The sequence below is a fragment of the Meles meles genome, chromosome 20, assembly GCF_922984935.1.
Source record: "Meles meles chromosome 20, mMelMel3.1 paternal haplotype, whole genome shotgun sequence".
Lineage (NCBI taxonomy): Eukaryota > Metazoa > Chordata > Mammalia > Carnivora > Mustelidae > Meles > Meles meles.
The window spans coordinates 37,247,564-37,262,193 of record NC_060085.1 but is presented as its reverse complement, the minus strand read 5'-3'; the positions used below and the strand labels follow the sequence as shown (position 1 = coordinate 37,262,193).

The window sequence follows — 14,630 nt, the reverse complement described above, 5'->3', positions numbered from 1 at the left end:
TATATTGAATAATTCTGTGCACCTGTCATTTCACCCCTATCGATAGCATATCTGTAGGATACATTGCCAAAAGAGGAATATCTGGGTCAAAGAAATGTGCATTTGTCATTTGGATTAAATACTGCCCTCTGAGGACATAAAAAAAGAAAAATCCTCTCATGGTTTCTTCCAGGACTTTAACAGTTTGGGGTTTGTTACATTTCATTTGTGACCCACTTCAATTTATCCTAGCTAATGGATACTTAGTAAGAAAAACCAATTATTTAGAATATTAAACTCCTTGCTTATAGTGGAATTCAAGCGCTGGTTGTCCCCGTCTGTTAGATCACAGGATCGAGATGCAAATAAGGACATCTTGCAGAGGTTCAGCTTACACTGGAAATGAGAAACAGAGCCAGACCTCTGCTCTGCTGTGTGCCGGTTTGCTTCCAGAGTCACCCTGGCGTGAAGAGAGAAGCCCTGAGAGCTCGAGTTCCACTCACAAGTTGAATTTTTACTTCTGTGGAACTCCAGTCGCTGGTTGGATCTTCCCTCCCAAAACGTGTAAGTTGCTCTAGTCTGCTAAATAAAAAGAAGTGATCTCCCCTGTAGTGTTGCAGTGTGTGTGTGTGGGCTGCATGAACTCGGGTGTGACAGTACCTGGGAAGAACTGATTTTATCCCCGTAGAGATTCTCTAGACCCGGTACTCGCTGGCAGACCTCAGCAGCTGCACCGAAATGTCAGATGGATTTGCACAGCTGACTCAAGTCAAAATGAGAGCCGCACAGTAGTTTCATAAATTGAGCTCTCCAGCCAAGCCCTGCTTAATATAGATACGGCGTGAGCTTAGCTACAGTCCCCACCCCCCAGCTGCTCAGCACAGGCCACTGGGATCCTCAGGGGTGAAAACCTCTTTAAGCAGTGTTAACCTTTAATGTTTGTTAACTGGAGGGAATTCCTTGAGAGTTTTTGATTATTTGGAGAGAGTCTTTGATTTTTTCTCCTCTTCTAGTGACAGAGAAAAATACAGGGGGGGAAAAAAAGATCATGTCAGAACACAGCAGGAATTCAGACGAAGAAGAACTCTTTGATGAGGAGATTGATGAAGATGAAATCTTGGCCAACCTGTCCCCTGAAGAGCTGAGAAAACTGCAATCAGAAATGGAAGTGATGGCCCCTGACCCCAGGCTTCCCGTTGGAATGATTCAGAAGGATCAGACCGACAAACCACCCACAGGAAATTTTGACCATAAGTCTCTAATGGATTATATGTATTGGCAAAAGGCATCCAGACGTATGCTGGAAGACGAACGTGTCCCTGTCACCTTTGTGCCGTCCCAGGTAATCAGGAATTTGTGTACAGCAAAGAAACGTCTGCCTGGGCCCGAGTGACAGGTGTCCCTGTGGCAACTGTCCATTTCTCAAGACTTCATGTTTGGTCTTGTTTTGTGGCCGCTGCTAGATTAGGTCATTAACATTTAATCTGATGTCGGACTGGAACTTCCTGAAACACTTACATGGTATAACTGGGAAGGAAAAGTGGTAGTTTTCGTGTAAATGTCTCTTTTTTTAAAAAATGGTTGTGGGGTTCACTGTGTAGGAAAGCCTGATTCTACAGACATGATCTTAATGAATTAGCTCATAAGAATTTGTCCTTAACTCCTTTTTTTTTGGCACACAGGATGCTTTAAGAAGCTGATGAATGCTCTGTACCCCTCCTTCCGCTTACACATTCATAGGTAGTGTTCCACGGAAAATTGCCAGGGTGTCACAGCCCTTCTGGTCCCGCCACATAACCTATAGTTCAACCATGTCAAATAACCCCCAAAATTCCATATTAACACAGTTTATTGGATATCAGTAATACATTTAGAAATCGATAGCTATTGAATAGTTGTTGTAAAGACTGTTCTCTCTGAAATATATTTCTTATATGGCCACTAGAATTGCAGTTGCATCTATGAACCTATCGTTTATCAGCATACTTTTCTTAACATTCCACTTAAAAAGGACAAAGCCAAAGGAAGACCAAGATCCCCACAGGTAAAGACTCTTCTAGTTATACCTGCTGATACAGCTATGTCTTGTCACATTTCTATCATGCTGGCTGTGATTAAGGAAACTTACAAACCTGGTTTCAGGGTCAGAAGAGTTTAAACATGTACTAAATTTAAGAAATTGCCCGTTTAGTCAGTTTGGAGTTTAAGGTACAGTCTGCAGCTATTTGGAGTGACTATATTATACAGTTGGAGTAAAAACCAATTCTATTCTGAATGCAAATTTCAGAAAAAGAAAACTGGGTACTTTGAACACTTTTGTCTTCCCTTAGTATAATTTAAACAGCTTGATGATTGTCTCCCCCTACTGGGACAGATGAGAAATGCAGTGGGGAAGGCTTTAAGGTGGTTAGGATGACTGTTGCCAACTGTCACTTCCAACCTACCATATGTTGTAAGCAAGAAGAGCAAGTTCTTGGTTGAAAATGCTACACCAGCTTTCGAAACAACACCTATGAGGTACACATGTGGTATAGGAAAGCACACTAATTGATAAGCAAGAATCTAATAAACATCATTGTTTAGAGACTGCTAATTTCCTTTCTAGACTAAGGCATTGTGTGTGGTTTATTTTAAGATTTTATTTATTTATTTGACAGAGATCACAAGTAGGCAGAGAGGCAGGCAGAGAGAGAGGCGGAAGCAGACTCCCTGCTGAGCAGAGAGCCTGAGTCGGGGCTCGATCCTAGGACCCTGAGACCATGACCTGAGCTGAAGGCAGAGGCTTTAACCCACTGAGCCACCCAGGTGCCCCCAAAGCATTGTTTCTAAAGATCCGTATAATACCATCCTCTTTTGTAGCCAGCACTGCCCCCTAGACACTTTTTTTTCAAAAGAAACTAGACTCATGATCCTGTCCTTGAGTAGTCAGGATAGTGGTCATAGAGCTGAGGAGACAAAAAATCCAAGTCTAGGTCTTTGGTATATTTCAGAGTATCAGAATGCTCTCATTTTTCCCACAGTATGTTATGTTTTCAGGGAAAGTTGATATACACATTATACTAGATTAGCAGGTATCTTGGGATGTAAGTTTTGTTTGGAGCAATGAGTAATTTGTGTAACCCAGGACTATTGAACACAAAAATGCCTATTTAGCTATATATAAAAAAAAAAAAGACTTCAATATATTGATCGATAACTCCATAAGGTTTTCAAAGCAAATAATTTTTGGACCGCTTCTAGAATTGAACACAATTTTTAAAAACAATAGAGAATTCAAAAACAAAATTATGTTTCATTTTACCATAGGAATGAGATAAACACAACCAAAAAAAATGTGTTTGTATCTATCTGTAGTATGGCTATAAAAGTTCATCTTTATTGAGATTATATTTGCTTACAAAACTAATACGTGTATTTAAAAAAAATACTTAAACACTTTAGAATTATATGCATCCCCTCTCCAGTTATCTTTTTTTTAAAGATTTTATTTATTTATTTGATATATAGAGATCACAAGTAGGCAGAGAAACAGGCAGAGAAAGAGGAGGAAGCAGGCTCCCCACTGAACAGAGAGCCCGATGCAGGGTTCGATTCCAGGAGCATGGGATCATGACCTGAGCCAAAGGCAGAGGCCTAAACCACTGAGCCACCCAGGCGCCCCTATTTTATTTTATTTTAAAAGTAATCTCTACAGCCAACATGGACTTGAACTCATAACCCTGAGATCAGGAGTCACATGCTCCTCTGACTGAGCTGGCCAGGCACTGCTCCCTTCTCAATTACCTTAATAGTTCTCTCTTTTTAAGAGAGAACTAATAATTGGGTAAGCATTACCATAGACTTGTTTTTCCTATATACTTATAAGCTTTTATATATTGTGTGTTTGCATATATGTATACACACACAAATGGAATACTATACACACCATTTAATTGCTTACTCATTTCACTTCCTAATAAATCTCTTATTTCCAGTAGCGACTGCTCTGCTTCCTGTTTCTCCATCTCCATGTGTTCTAACCTTCATAAACCTCTCTTTTAGGCGGGCACTCAAGAGCACCACGAAGAAGTAGGCAAAGGTAATAAAAATGTGTCCCAGTATTTAAAAGAAAAGCTCAACAACGAAATTGCTGCAAATAAAAGAGAATCAAAAGGCAGCAGCGATGTCCCAGAAACTGATGATGCTGATGGTGAAGAAGATGAAGGAGATGATGAGGATGAGGATGACGAGGATGAAGATGACGAGGATGAAGATGAGGAAGGAGATGATGACAGTGAAGAGAGTGTGGAAAAGCCACAAAGAGGTGTGCAAGGTGGGATAGCGCAGCAGATTAGAAATGGGGAGAGCAGCTGCGCACAAGTAGCTAAGAAGGCATTTGGAGAACAGAAAGATGGACCAGAGGCCCAAGAAAAAAGTGAGAAGAAAATATCAAAATTAGATCCCAAGAAGTTAGCTCTAGATACCAGTTTTCTAAAGGTAAGTGCAAGGCCTTCGGGAAACCAAACAGACCTGGATGGGAGCTTGAGGCGTGTTAGACAGAATGACCCTGACATGAAGGAGCTCAACCTGAACAACATTGAAAACATCCCCAAGGAGATGTTGCTGGACTTCGTCAACGCAATGAAGAAAAACAAACACATCAAAACCTTCAGCTTAGCCAACGTGGGCGCGGATGAGAACGTCGCGTTCGCCTTGGCGAACATGCTGCGGGAAAACAGGAGCATCACCACTCTCAACATCGAGTCCAACTTCATCACGGGGAAGGGAATCGTGGCCATCATGAGGTGTCTCCAGTTCAACGAGACGCTCACCGAACTTCGGTTTCACAATCAAAGGCACATGCTGGGCCACCATGCCGAAATGGAAATCTCCCGGCTGTTGAAGGCAAACACCACTCTCCTGAAGATGGGCTACCATTTTGAGCTCCCGGGTCCCAGAATGGTGGTGACCAACCTGCTCACCAGGAATCAGGACAAGCAACGGCAGAAAAGACAAGAGGAACAAAAGCAGCAGCAGCTCAAAGAGCAGAGGAAGTTGATAGCCATGTTGGAGAACGGGTTGGGGCTGCCACCTGGAATGTGGGAGAGGCTGGGGGGACCCATGCCCGATCCCAGGATGCAGGAGTTCCTTCAGCCTCCTCCGCAGCCTCCCAACACCCAAGCAGCCGCCTTCAATCGACAGAATGAAATGATGAAGAAGCCGTCACAGCCCCCGAAGTACAGGACGGACCCTGACTCCTTCCGGGTGGTGAAGCTGAAGAGGATCCAACGCAAGTCTCGGATGCCCGAGGCCAGAGAGCCACCCGAGAAGACCAACCTCAAAGATGTCATCAGAACGCTCAAACCGGTGCCGAGAAACAGGCCACCCCCGCTGGTGGAAATCACTCCCAGAGATCAACTCTTGAATGACATCCGCCACAGCAACGTCGCCTATCTTAAGCCCGTAAGTAGAGGGGAGGAGAAATGGTGAACGACCTTCAGGGTATCCCACCTCTAGCCCCTGTTCGTTTTAACCCTGAGAGAGTCTCACTAGTGGTGACTAACCAGAGGAAGCCATCAGCATTACCAGGGCAACAAAATTACTAGTTATCCCCAAGGACGCATATACAACTAGACAACTTTGTAACAGTGCTATTCACAGCTGAGGTGTATTAAGCAATTATTGTAGGCCAGATGCATTATATGAATTAACTCATCATCTTAACAACCTGGGAGGTAGGTGGTATTATTCTCCCTATTTTATGAAAGAGAAACTGAGGCTTAGAGAAGTTCAGTACCATGTATAGGAGATAGAGCTAGAAAGTGGTAGAATCGACACTGAAATTCAGCTCCAGGTTCAGGGCCAAGCCTTTATCCACCCCAGCCGCAGAGCTGACCTTCAGAGATCTCGAGGAACCTGCTGCAGGAATAAGTAAGGACGAAGCCTAATTTAGGCCGTCATTTGTAAATAACTGAGTGCTTCCAGAATGTTTAAAAATAGTTAGTTCTTTTTTAGTAGATGAAGAGAGACTACCTGCAATTGCATTTCTGTACTCTTCACTGTTTAGGTGGCCAGAAAAACGGTAAACATCAGGTTAGCATCTCCATAACCCCTGGCTAATTGCTACATTTTCTGTTTTCCATCAGTTCTAAATGGTTATCGATTTTAGGCTCCGTGAATGAATGGAGGTTTGACTATGATTTCAGCTTTAATGTTTAAAGTGATTCATGATTAACTGCTGCCGATACACGAAAATGTGTATTCCTTGCAGGTGAAGTTGAAGAAATAAGATTTTTTTTGTCATTACAATGATAGCATCTATGGAATCTGAAAGGCGTATGTCCAAAAGTCATAGGTACTTAATAATGAACTGTATTGTTTTATTTTAAGATTTTATTTATTTATTTGACAGACAGAGATCACAAGTAGGCAGAGAGACAGGCAGAGAGAGAGGAAGGGAAGAAGGCTCCCTGCTGAGCAGAGAGCCCAATGCAAGGCTCGATCCCAGGACCTGAGATCATGACCTGAGCCGAAGGCAGAGGCTTTAACCCACTGAGCCACTGAGGCGCCCTGAACTGTATTATTTTAAAATCTAGAGTGTAATAGAGCCAAACAGTCCATCTATTATTTTATCATAGGGAGTCACAATTTCTTCAAGTTGTGTTATACAGATGTATGTCCCTTATTCCCATCTCCGGGTAATGCAGAATTGACAGCATTCCATTCTTCTAAATCAAAGATGACTTTCCTCTGTGTCATAGAGGGATTCTGATTCTTCCTTGGGTAGAGCAGGGTGAGAACACTAGAAGGTCCCCTGAGGTCAGGCAAGAGCTGTTTGCCTGCCCTTGGGTACTAGATAAAGAGTTTCTGCACCTGCTCTTCTCTAGGCAGCCAGACCCTCTGTAGGGGGGTGGCTTGGGGTGTTGATTTGAGAGAAACTAACTCTGTCACTGTGTAACCAGTCATTGGTAAAGCATATTCAAGCTGCCTTGGAGGCTGTACCAAGAGAAAATAACAGTCTGAAAAGACTGAGAGGAGTCTTTTTTTTTTTTTTTTTTTTTTTTTTTTTTTTTTTTTTTTTTAAGAGATGGAAAGAGTGCACACAGGGGGAGGAGGGGCAGAGGGAGAGAGTGTATGTTAAGTAGGCTCCACACCCAGCACAGAGCCCGATGCTGGGCTTGATCTTACCACCCTGAGATCATGACCTGAGCTGAAATCAAGCTTCAGACAAGTGGGATGCCTGGGTGGCTCAGTCAGTTAAGTGTCTGCCTTTGGCAAGTCAGGGTCCTGGAATCAAGTCCTTCATCAGGCTCCCTGTTGAACTGGGTGTCTCCTTGTCCCTTTGCCCCTCCCCTATTAGTGTATGCTCTTTCTCTCTTTCTCTGAAATAAATAAAATCTTTAAAAGAAAGAGTGAGATTCAATCAACTGAGCCAGCCAGGGGCCCCAAGAGAAGTCTTTCTAAAATCTGCATTAGAGGTGACCTGTGGATTCAGAATAGAAGAGAGAATGAAGTTTGGATGATTTTCCAACCCAATTCCCTGCCTTCCAAGGGAGTATTCTACTGAGCAAGTCTGCTTACCCTGGAGTCTGTTCCATTCTGCCCATTCACTTATTTGTTAGTGTAGCACTTACGTAGTGTACCTGTGTGTCAGGTACCATCAGAGGGGACAGGGACACGGGCCAAATAAGACAGGCACCGTCTTGACCTCATGGAACTTACAGTCTTGGTTTTATAACTTCCACAGCCAGGACCCTCTGCCTTTTAGTCAACCAAAACACTTCAACTTTGAGTCCAGATTCTAGAACAAATGACATTAAAATAAATTAATGAGGATAACCACAAAAACGCAACCCCTGGCTAATTGCTACATTTTCTATTTTATCAGTTCTAAACAGCTATCAATTTTAAGCTGTGTTTTGTTTTGTGCTTGATGTCTGTTAAGAAAGAAACACACTTCAAAGTAAATGCTGACATGATTTTTGAATGATTGTCTTGCAAATCAGCCTCTGCTTTGAAGTGTCTTTTGTCTGTTCCAAGGGATTGGCAATTTCTCCTGCTTACACCTGCCTGGCTTGGCTAGTGAGAGGCCTCTCTGCAGGTACATGAGATAGAGAACGTCACACAACTTCATACACATAGTCCTGTGAATGCTCTGGGAAAAAAAAAATGTGCAAATGCTTTCATCCCACTGACCGAAATTGACTCCACTAATGTCCCTTTGTTCCCCACCGATCAAATTGTTTTCCTTGCTGCATCCATAGTAAATTTCTGCTTTCATGCTGAATCGCAGTGGGATCTTTTTGGAAGACAGTCTTTTTATTGTGAAATCATTTTGACTTGCAGAAGTTCAAAAATAGTACAAAGAGTTGTTACATTCCCACCCCGTCTTGTCAAGTTGTCCTTCTTCCAAAAGCTACTCTAAATGGCAACACATCTGCCTGCATAGTTAATGGGGCTGCTCCTAGAGTGGAAAGCCATGGTGTGTTCGTGCTCGAATCTGCCGTCAACTGTTGTAAAGTTTACGGACTGTCAGATGCTTTCTGATTTGGGGATCTGTGGAAATGCCACAAAATGTGCCTCGTAGACTGAGTGGAACACAGAAAACACCATTGGTGGTGATACGACAAAATCCCAGCAGAAAGGGGTATTTTTAGCCAGTCAAATGAGACATAACAGCCCTCATTTGGGAAAAGTGAAACTAAAGGTTTTTAGGTTTTTCTCCCCCCCTCTTGGACTGGTGGACAGAGATGCCCTCCAAACCCCCGGGTTTTCAAGGATGAGGTTAGAATTAAAGTGTAAAATGTTGTGATTTTTCCATTTAAATTCAATTAACTAACATATAATGTATTATTGGTTTCAGGGGTACGGGTCTGTGGTTCATCAGTCTTATATAATACCCAGTGCTCATTGCATCACATACCTTCCTTAATGTTCATCACCCACTTATCTCCTCCCCTCCAGTAACGCTCCCCTCCCTCCAGTAACTCCAGTAACTGGAGTTACTTCCCTCCCCTCCAGTAACCTTCAGTTTGTTTCCTATGATTAAGAGCCACTCATGGTTTATCTCCCTCTCTGATTTCACCTTGTTTTATTTTTTTTTCCTCTCTTCCTCATACTCCTCTGTTTTGTTTCTTAAATTCCACATACCAGTGAGCTCATATGATCATTGCCTTTCTCTGACTGACTTATATATAATATAATATAATATAATATAATATAATACCCTCTAGTTCCATCCACGCCATTGCAAATAGCAAGATTTCATTTTTGTTGTGATTTTTTAAAAGCTGAGGATCCTAACTGGAATCTTGAATATCCAAAAACATAAATGATTTAGTCTTAGATAGTCTTGTTTTCCTTTTTCAGTCTTCTGTTTTCCTCTCATGGACTTGGAAATAGTAATTTTGTATATGCAAAACATATCCCATCAAGCAGTCCGTTTATAGTTTTTAATTGTATTTTTTTCATTTCAATGCCTGTTCTCTCCCCCATGCCATATTTCTGGTGTGGGACCCTTAAAATGAAGTTGGTAGCAAAGAATAAAGGGAAATCTGTACACTGGCTTGGCTTAAATGCTACGTCCTCCCAGAAGCTGCCCGTTTACCCAGTTTAAGAGAGGTGTGTTCTGTGGGCCAGGTATGTGAGAACAGGCCGACTGTCAGTCACATCTGCAGACCTGGAGTGTTTGGCTTGGATTTTGTTGTACCAAATTTAAAACATCCCATAATAACACTTAGTTCTCTGGCACCACCTGAAACATCAGAGCTGGCCACCGTGGACTTGCATTTGCATGGCACTCATCAGCTGGATTTGGCATTTGGCTTCTCTCTTAAGACAGATAATGGACTTTCCAGTTTTTCTCAGTCTCCACCATGCCCTACTGCCTAACACCTGGCCTGTTTCACTTGTTGACATTACTTACTTGGCTCCTGTAGAATTTTTTCGTTTGTTTTGTTCTTGTTTTTAGCTGTGCTTTTAAAACTCTCTGACTTGTCTAACGAAGTAAATTTGTTCAGTAATCACAGATTCCTTTCCTGATGAGTTAATAACTGAGTTAATTGGAGGCTTACCCCTCCCTGGGCAAATGTGGGATTTTCTTTTTCTTCCTTCCTTTTTTTTTTTTTTTTAAAGATTTTATCCATTTACCTGAGAGACAGAGATCACAAGCAAGCAGAGAGGAAGGCAGAGAGAGAGAGAGGAAGAAGCAGGCTCCCCGCTCAGCAGAGAGCCTGACTCAACTTGGGGTTCAATCCCAGGATCCTGGGATCATGACCTGAGCCAAAGGCAGAGGCTTAAACAACTGAGCCACCCAGGTGCCCCGGGATTTCCCTTTATCCTGAAAAATTCTGTGGACCATTCACTACCTACCATCCCAGATGGGTCTTTGTACTTCTCCCTGAGATAAGATCCCATCCGTGTCGATTTCATTTACCGATATCAATGCCCAGTGCCAAATGCATTTATAGCACACACAGGCTTCAGTGCCAATCAAAGAAGGTGGTTTAACATTCACTCAGTTTCACCTTGGGCTCACCTCTATATACCTGGATTGCTTCCACCCCGTTGCCTAAAAACACAGCTAAATTTCTCCTTTGGAAAGACTTCAGTTTAAGAATATCAAAAGCATGGGGCACCTCGGTGGCTCAGTGGGTTAAGCCTCTGCCTTTGGCTCGGGTCATGATCTCAGGGTCCTGGGATCAAGCCCCACATTGGGCTCTCTGCTCAGCAGGGAGCCTGCTCCCTGCACCCCCCGCCTGCCTCTCTGTCTACTTGTGATCTCTGTCTGCCAATAAATAAATAAAACCTTAAAAAAAGAAAAGACTATCAAAAGCAGCCTTGGTTCGCCAAAAGACTCCATGACCTGTAGGTAGTTATGAAATGGGACATTATAGACCATGGAGTCTTCATTTCCACCTCTGGCCATTACTTCTTCGCCTCATTAACAAGATCTTCTTTCTCTTAAGGATTTCTGGATTCCATACTTCGGCAATTTCCTCCTCTTTTCCATTTTATCTTCTTTTGTTTCCATTGTCACATAATCTACGATACTTCCCAGACCTCTCTTTCCGTTTAGATCACTGGAGTTTTCTTATCACCTTCGTTCAGTCTTTCCCCAGCCAACCTCTTGAGTTGAGGCCTGCTTGTGTTTCTGGTTCCCTGTGTTCACTGTTCTTTCCCTTCTCTTTCACATTTGGGTCTAAAGCCCCAGAGCTGTCTTCAACGACTTTTCCCTCTGCCCTCTATTTTTGTTTCTTATTTTATTTGTTCCATCCGTTCCTTATACAAGAGGCCTCCCCGGGAAAGAGCTGTGTAATATTTCAAACTCATTCTGAAAGAGCATGTGTTGACCAGAACTACAGAGCATAGGAACTGCCTTTTCCTAATACCTAGTTGGAAAAAGAGTTTATGGTGTACAATATTTCTGAAGTTTGTGATAGTAAGTCTTAAATTTTAGCATCATCAGAACCACCTGGAAGGCTGAGTACAGATTCCTGAGCCCGTCTCTAGAGATCCTGATTCAATGGATTTTGGGTGCTGCCTGAGAATTTGCATTTCTCTCCAGGTCCTTGGTGACACTGATTCCACTACTGTGGACATCACACTGACAACAACCACAAGTCTGTGGCACCCACGACAAATCACATCCCTTGATATTTCCCCTGAAGGGCCTTCTTTTCTTGCCTCCATACCCTCTGCTCATATGACCTTTAATTCTATCTCTTGAAAACTATCCAAACAGACTTGGCTCAAACAGGACTTCTTATAGCAAAAGAAACCAAACAAATCATCAGGAGTGAATATGCTCCCTTTATATTTCCATGACCCTTCCTGCATACCTGTCTTTCAGCATCTCCCACATTCTGCTTGAGCACCCATATGGGTATAGTGTGGGTCTCCTAGTAGATTCTGAATTCCTCAGAGTAGGGCTTCCTCAGCTCTTTCTGGACACCCACTGGGGTGTTGACTGAAAGTAGCAATTCAGCTTGATGTGCCCAATGAAATAATCCCCGGAGACGGTCTTCCCTTCTGCCCCAGTCTCTGTGAGTGTACATACGTGTGTGCCCCGTGTGATGCTCTGCACACATACTTTTCTTAAACGAATTTTAACCAACCAGTGAAGGGGAAACAGGGCTCCCTAACCATACGGCAAGCAGATTGCCATGTTTGTACGTTTTATGTATTGATAACATCAAGGCTAGTTATCTTTTCCTCTCTAGTTTCTGTCTTTTGTGTTCTGCTTAGAAATGACTTCTTTTGAAGCTTACTGAAATATTTGCCCATCTTTTATTGCTGCTTTTATCACTTTTAGGGTTTTTTTTAAATTCCCTATTACAGATGAGTTAAAAGGTTAAATTTTAGAAGGACATAGGGAGCAAGAAACCCACTTTGATTTTTTTTTTTTCCCAAATCGCTGATCAATGATAGCCAACCATTGATTCTTTTTCACAGTGATCTGAATTGCCATCTTGGTCCTATTTTAACTATGTCAGTATGTGTCTGGGTTTACTATGTTGGGTCAGTGCCACATTTTGCTTTTTAAAGTATTTGTATTGTTTTGGATCCCTCCCCTGAATATAAACATATATCTGGAATAGCATTATATAAAATGCTTTTTTTCCCATTCCGCGATACAAAGAACACACTGTTTTAATTATTTGTTGCAGCACTGTAGTTATTTTAACTACGTGGTATTGTATTTTTGGCTCACTGGTGTTCTTCATTGTTGGTGTTCTCCATGGTTGAGCCCTAGAAAGGTGCATCCTGAAAGTCAGGTTTGAAGGCTGGGGAGGCAGCAGCAACTGCTTGAGGGCAGTTTCCCTGGTGGGCAGGATATTGGGAAATCTTTCCAGCCAAAGGCTGAGAGAAAACTGGCTGCAGCAGGGGCCGTAACAGATGGCCAAAATGGCTCATCACATTGGCAGGTGGATATGGGGAACAGGAGAAAAATTCTTACTCATTATTATACAAACTCTGAGTGTCCTCTATACTTCTTCAGTGTCCTCTGGAAGGTTCCTGCATGATGGATAAGTCACTCTCCCAAGATGTACACCACCCAACACTGTTTAAGAACTTGCCTTCTCTTTAAGTCGTTCTTATGATACAAACCTGAAAGTTGATGGGCAGTCAGACTCTTTGGTCTTTTATTTTGCCCTTGGGCATTCTCCAAATACTTGGCTTTTTAAATTTAAGTGACCTTCAAATTGGGAATGTGCTTCAAAAAGGAAAGGCCAGATTATAAAAGAACATCTATAGTATACTCTTGTGGTATTTTTTGTGGTTCAGGCTTGGGTACTGACATCAGGCAGATCTGGGTTGCAATCCTGTCCTGGCACTAACCAGCTGGGTGGGAAATGCCTTCTCTCTGAGCCTGTCCCCTCCTTAACAAGGCTATTGTAGAATAAAATGAGAAAATGTTCTTGAAGTGTGGTGTTGCTTACTAACTTGTTTTCTATCACATAATCCTTAAAATAGCTTTGTCTGCTAGACACGTGCTGTTACGGTCAGTTTATAGCTGAGAACACTGATACCCGCCACCGCACAGCTAGTAATACCAGTACCAGGATTTGAACTGGGCAGACTCCGCATCTACCCTTTTGGGGTTTGTTTTGTTTTGTTTTGTTTTGTTTTAAGATTTTATTTATTTATTTGACTGACAGACCACAAGTAGGTGGAGAGGCAGGCAGAGAGAGAGGAGGAAGCAGGCTCCCCGCTGAGCAGAGAGCCCGATGTGGGGCTCGATCCCAGGACCCTGAGATCATGACCTGAGCCGAAGGCAGAGGCTTTAACCCACTGAGCCACCCAGGCGCCCCTGCCCTTTTGTTTTTATGAGATGATTTACCAAGTGCTTACAGCCCTTAGATCAGTCCCTGGCATCATGAAATGCCCCACAGATGATGGATACAGTTGTTACTGTTGTTTTATTATACTTTGGGAGGCTCTCTGGCCCAAATTTCTCATCCATTTTGCACATAAGTTTTGTCATTTTTGCTGCCAAACTCTTGAATTTCCAGGATTAATTTTTTTCCCTTTTTTTCAACTACTTCAATCCACAGGTGCAACTGCCAAAGGAACTGGCATAAGTGGCAACAGAATAATCTAGAAGAACAAGGAATTGAGGCAATGAGTCTGGTCAGAGCTTGGAGACCGTCTCAGCAGCATACTTCTGGAGCCAGGTGGTGGAACTGGGAACAAGGCTGGCATCTGATAGGAGTATTCTGTAAAGGCAGGGGCAAAATAAGAGGCTGGCAAGGAAGGGGGAGATAAAAAAAAATTACTATTCTGGGACAACATTTTCTACTTCCAATCTGTTTGAGCGACTCGGGTGATATTTAGTTGTGTTTCCAGCAGCAGTTAAAAAAAAAAAAGAAATTTTTTTCCCCATAAACGTTTGTTTTACTATTGCTTTCTTCTGGTAAATGACAATAAATACTATAGATGTGTTAAATATTTCTTCCTTCATCTCCTACTGTAATTCATGGCACAAATCTGTTTCACTCTGTGGAAATGTGAATTGAACTCCAGGCCCGCTGATGGTCTGAAATTGAAGACCTGTTCGTTAGCTCTTCTCCAGAGAAGCAGGCGGGTTTTTCAGTTTCCAACCCTGTTTGGCTTGCTCTCCTGGCCATTCCCCTGGTGCATCGTACTTCGGAAAGGGTATGTATCTGTGA

The 14,630-nt window shown here is 42.6% G+C and overlaps 1 protein-coding gene across 1 annotated transcript; it reads left to right on the top strand.

Moving 5' to 3' along the window:
• The first annotated feature begins 1,027 nt into the window (after nucleotides 1-1,027).
• Nucleotides 1,028-14,199, top strand: LMOD3 (leiomodin 3). The gene is made up of 3 exons (XM_045991903.1): nucleotides 1,028-1,321; nucleotides 4,021-5,421; nucleotides 14,016-14,199. Exons 1-3 carry the CDS (start codon nucleotides 1,028-1,030, stop codon nucleotides 14,040-14,042), a joined length of 1,722 nt encoding a protein of 573 aa, XP_045847859.1. The 3' UTR covers nucleotides 14,043-14,199.
• Nucleotides 14,200-14,630: the final 431 nt, after the last annotated feature.

Bases quoted from the DNA above. Each gene is read 5' to 3' on its own strand.
- LMOD3 (XM_045991903.1), top strand. From the start codon at position 1,028: ATGTCAGAACACAGCAGGAATTCAGACGAAGAAGAACTCTTTGATGAG. The intron at 1,322-4,020 runs GTAATCAGGAAT...CCTCTCTTTTAG, and splicing joins TCACCTTTGTGCCGTCCCAG to GCGGGCACTCAAGAGCACCA. The intron at 5,422-14,015 runs GTAAGTAGAGGG...TTCAATCCACAG, and splicing joins ACGTCGCCTATCTTAAGCCC to GTGCAACTGCCAAAGGAACT.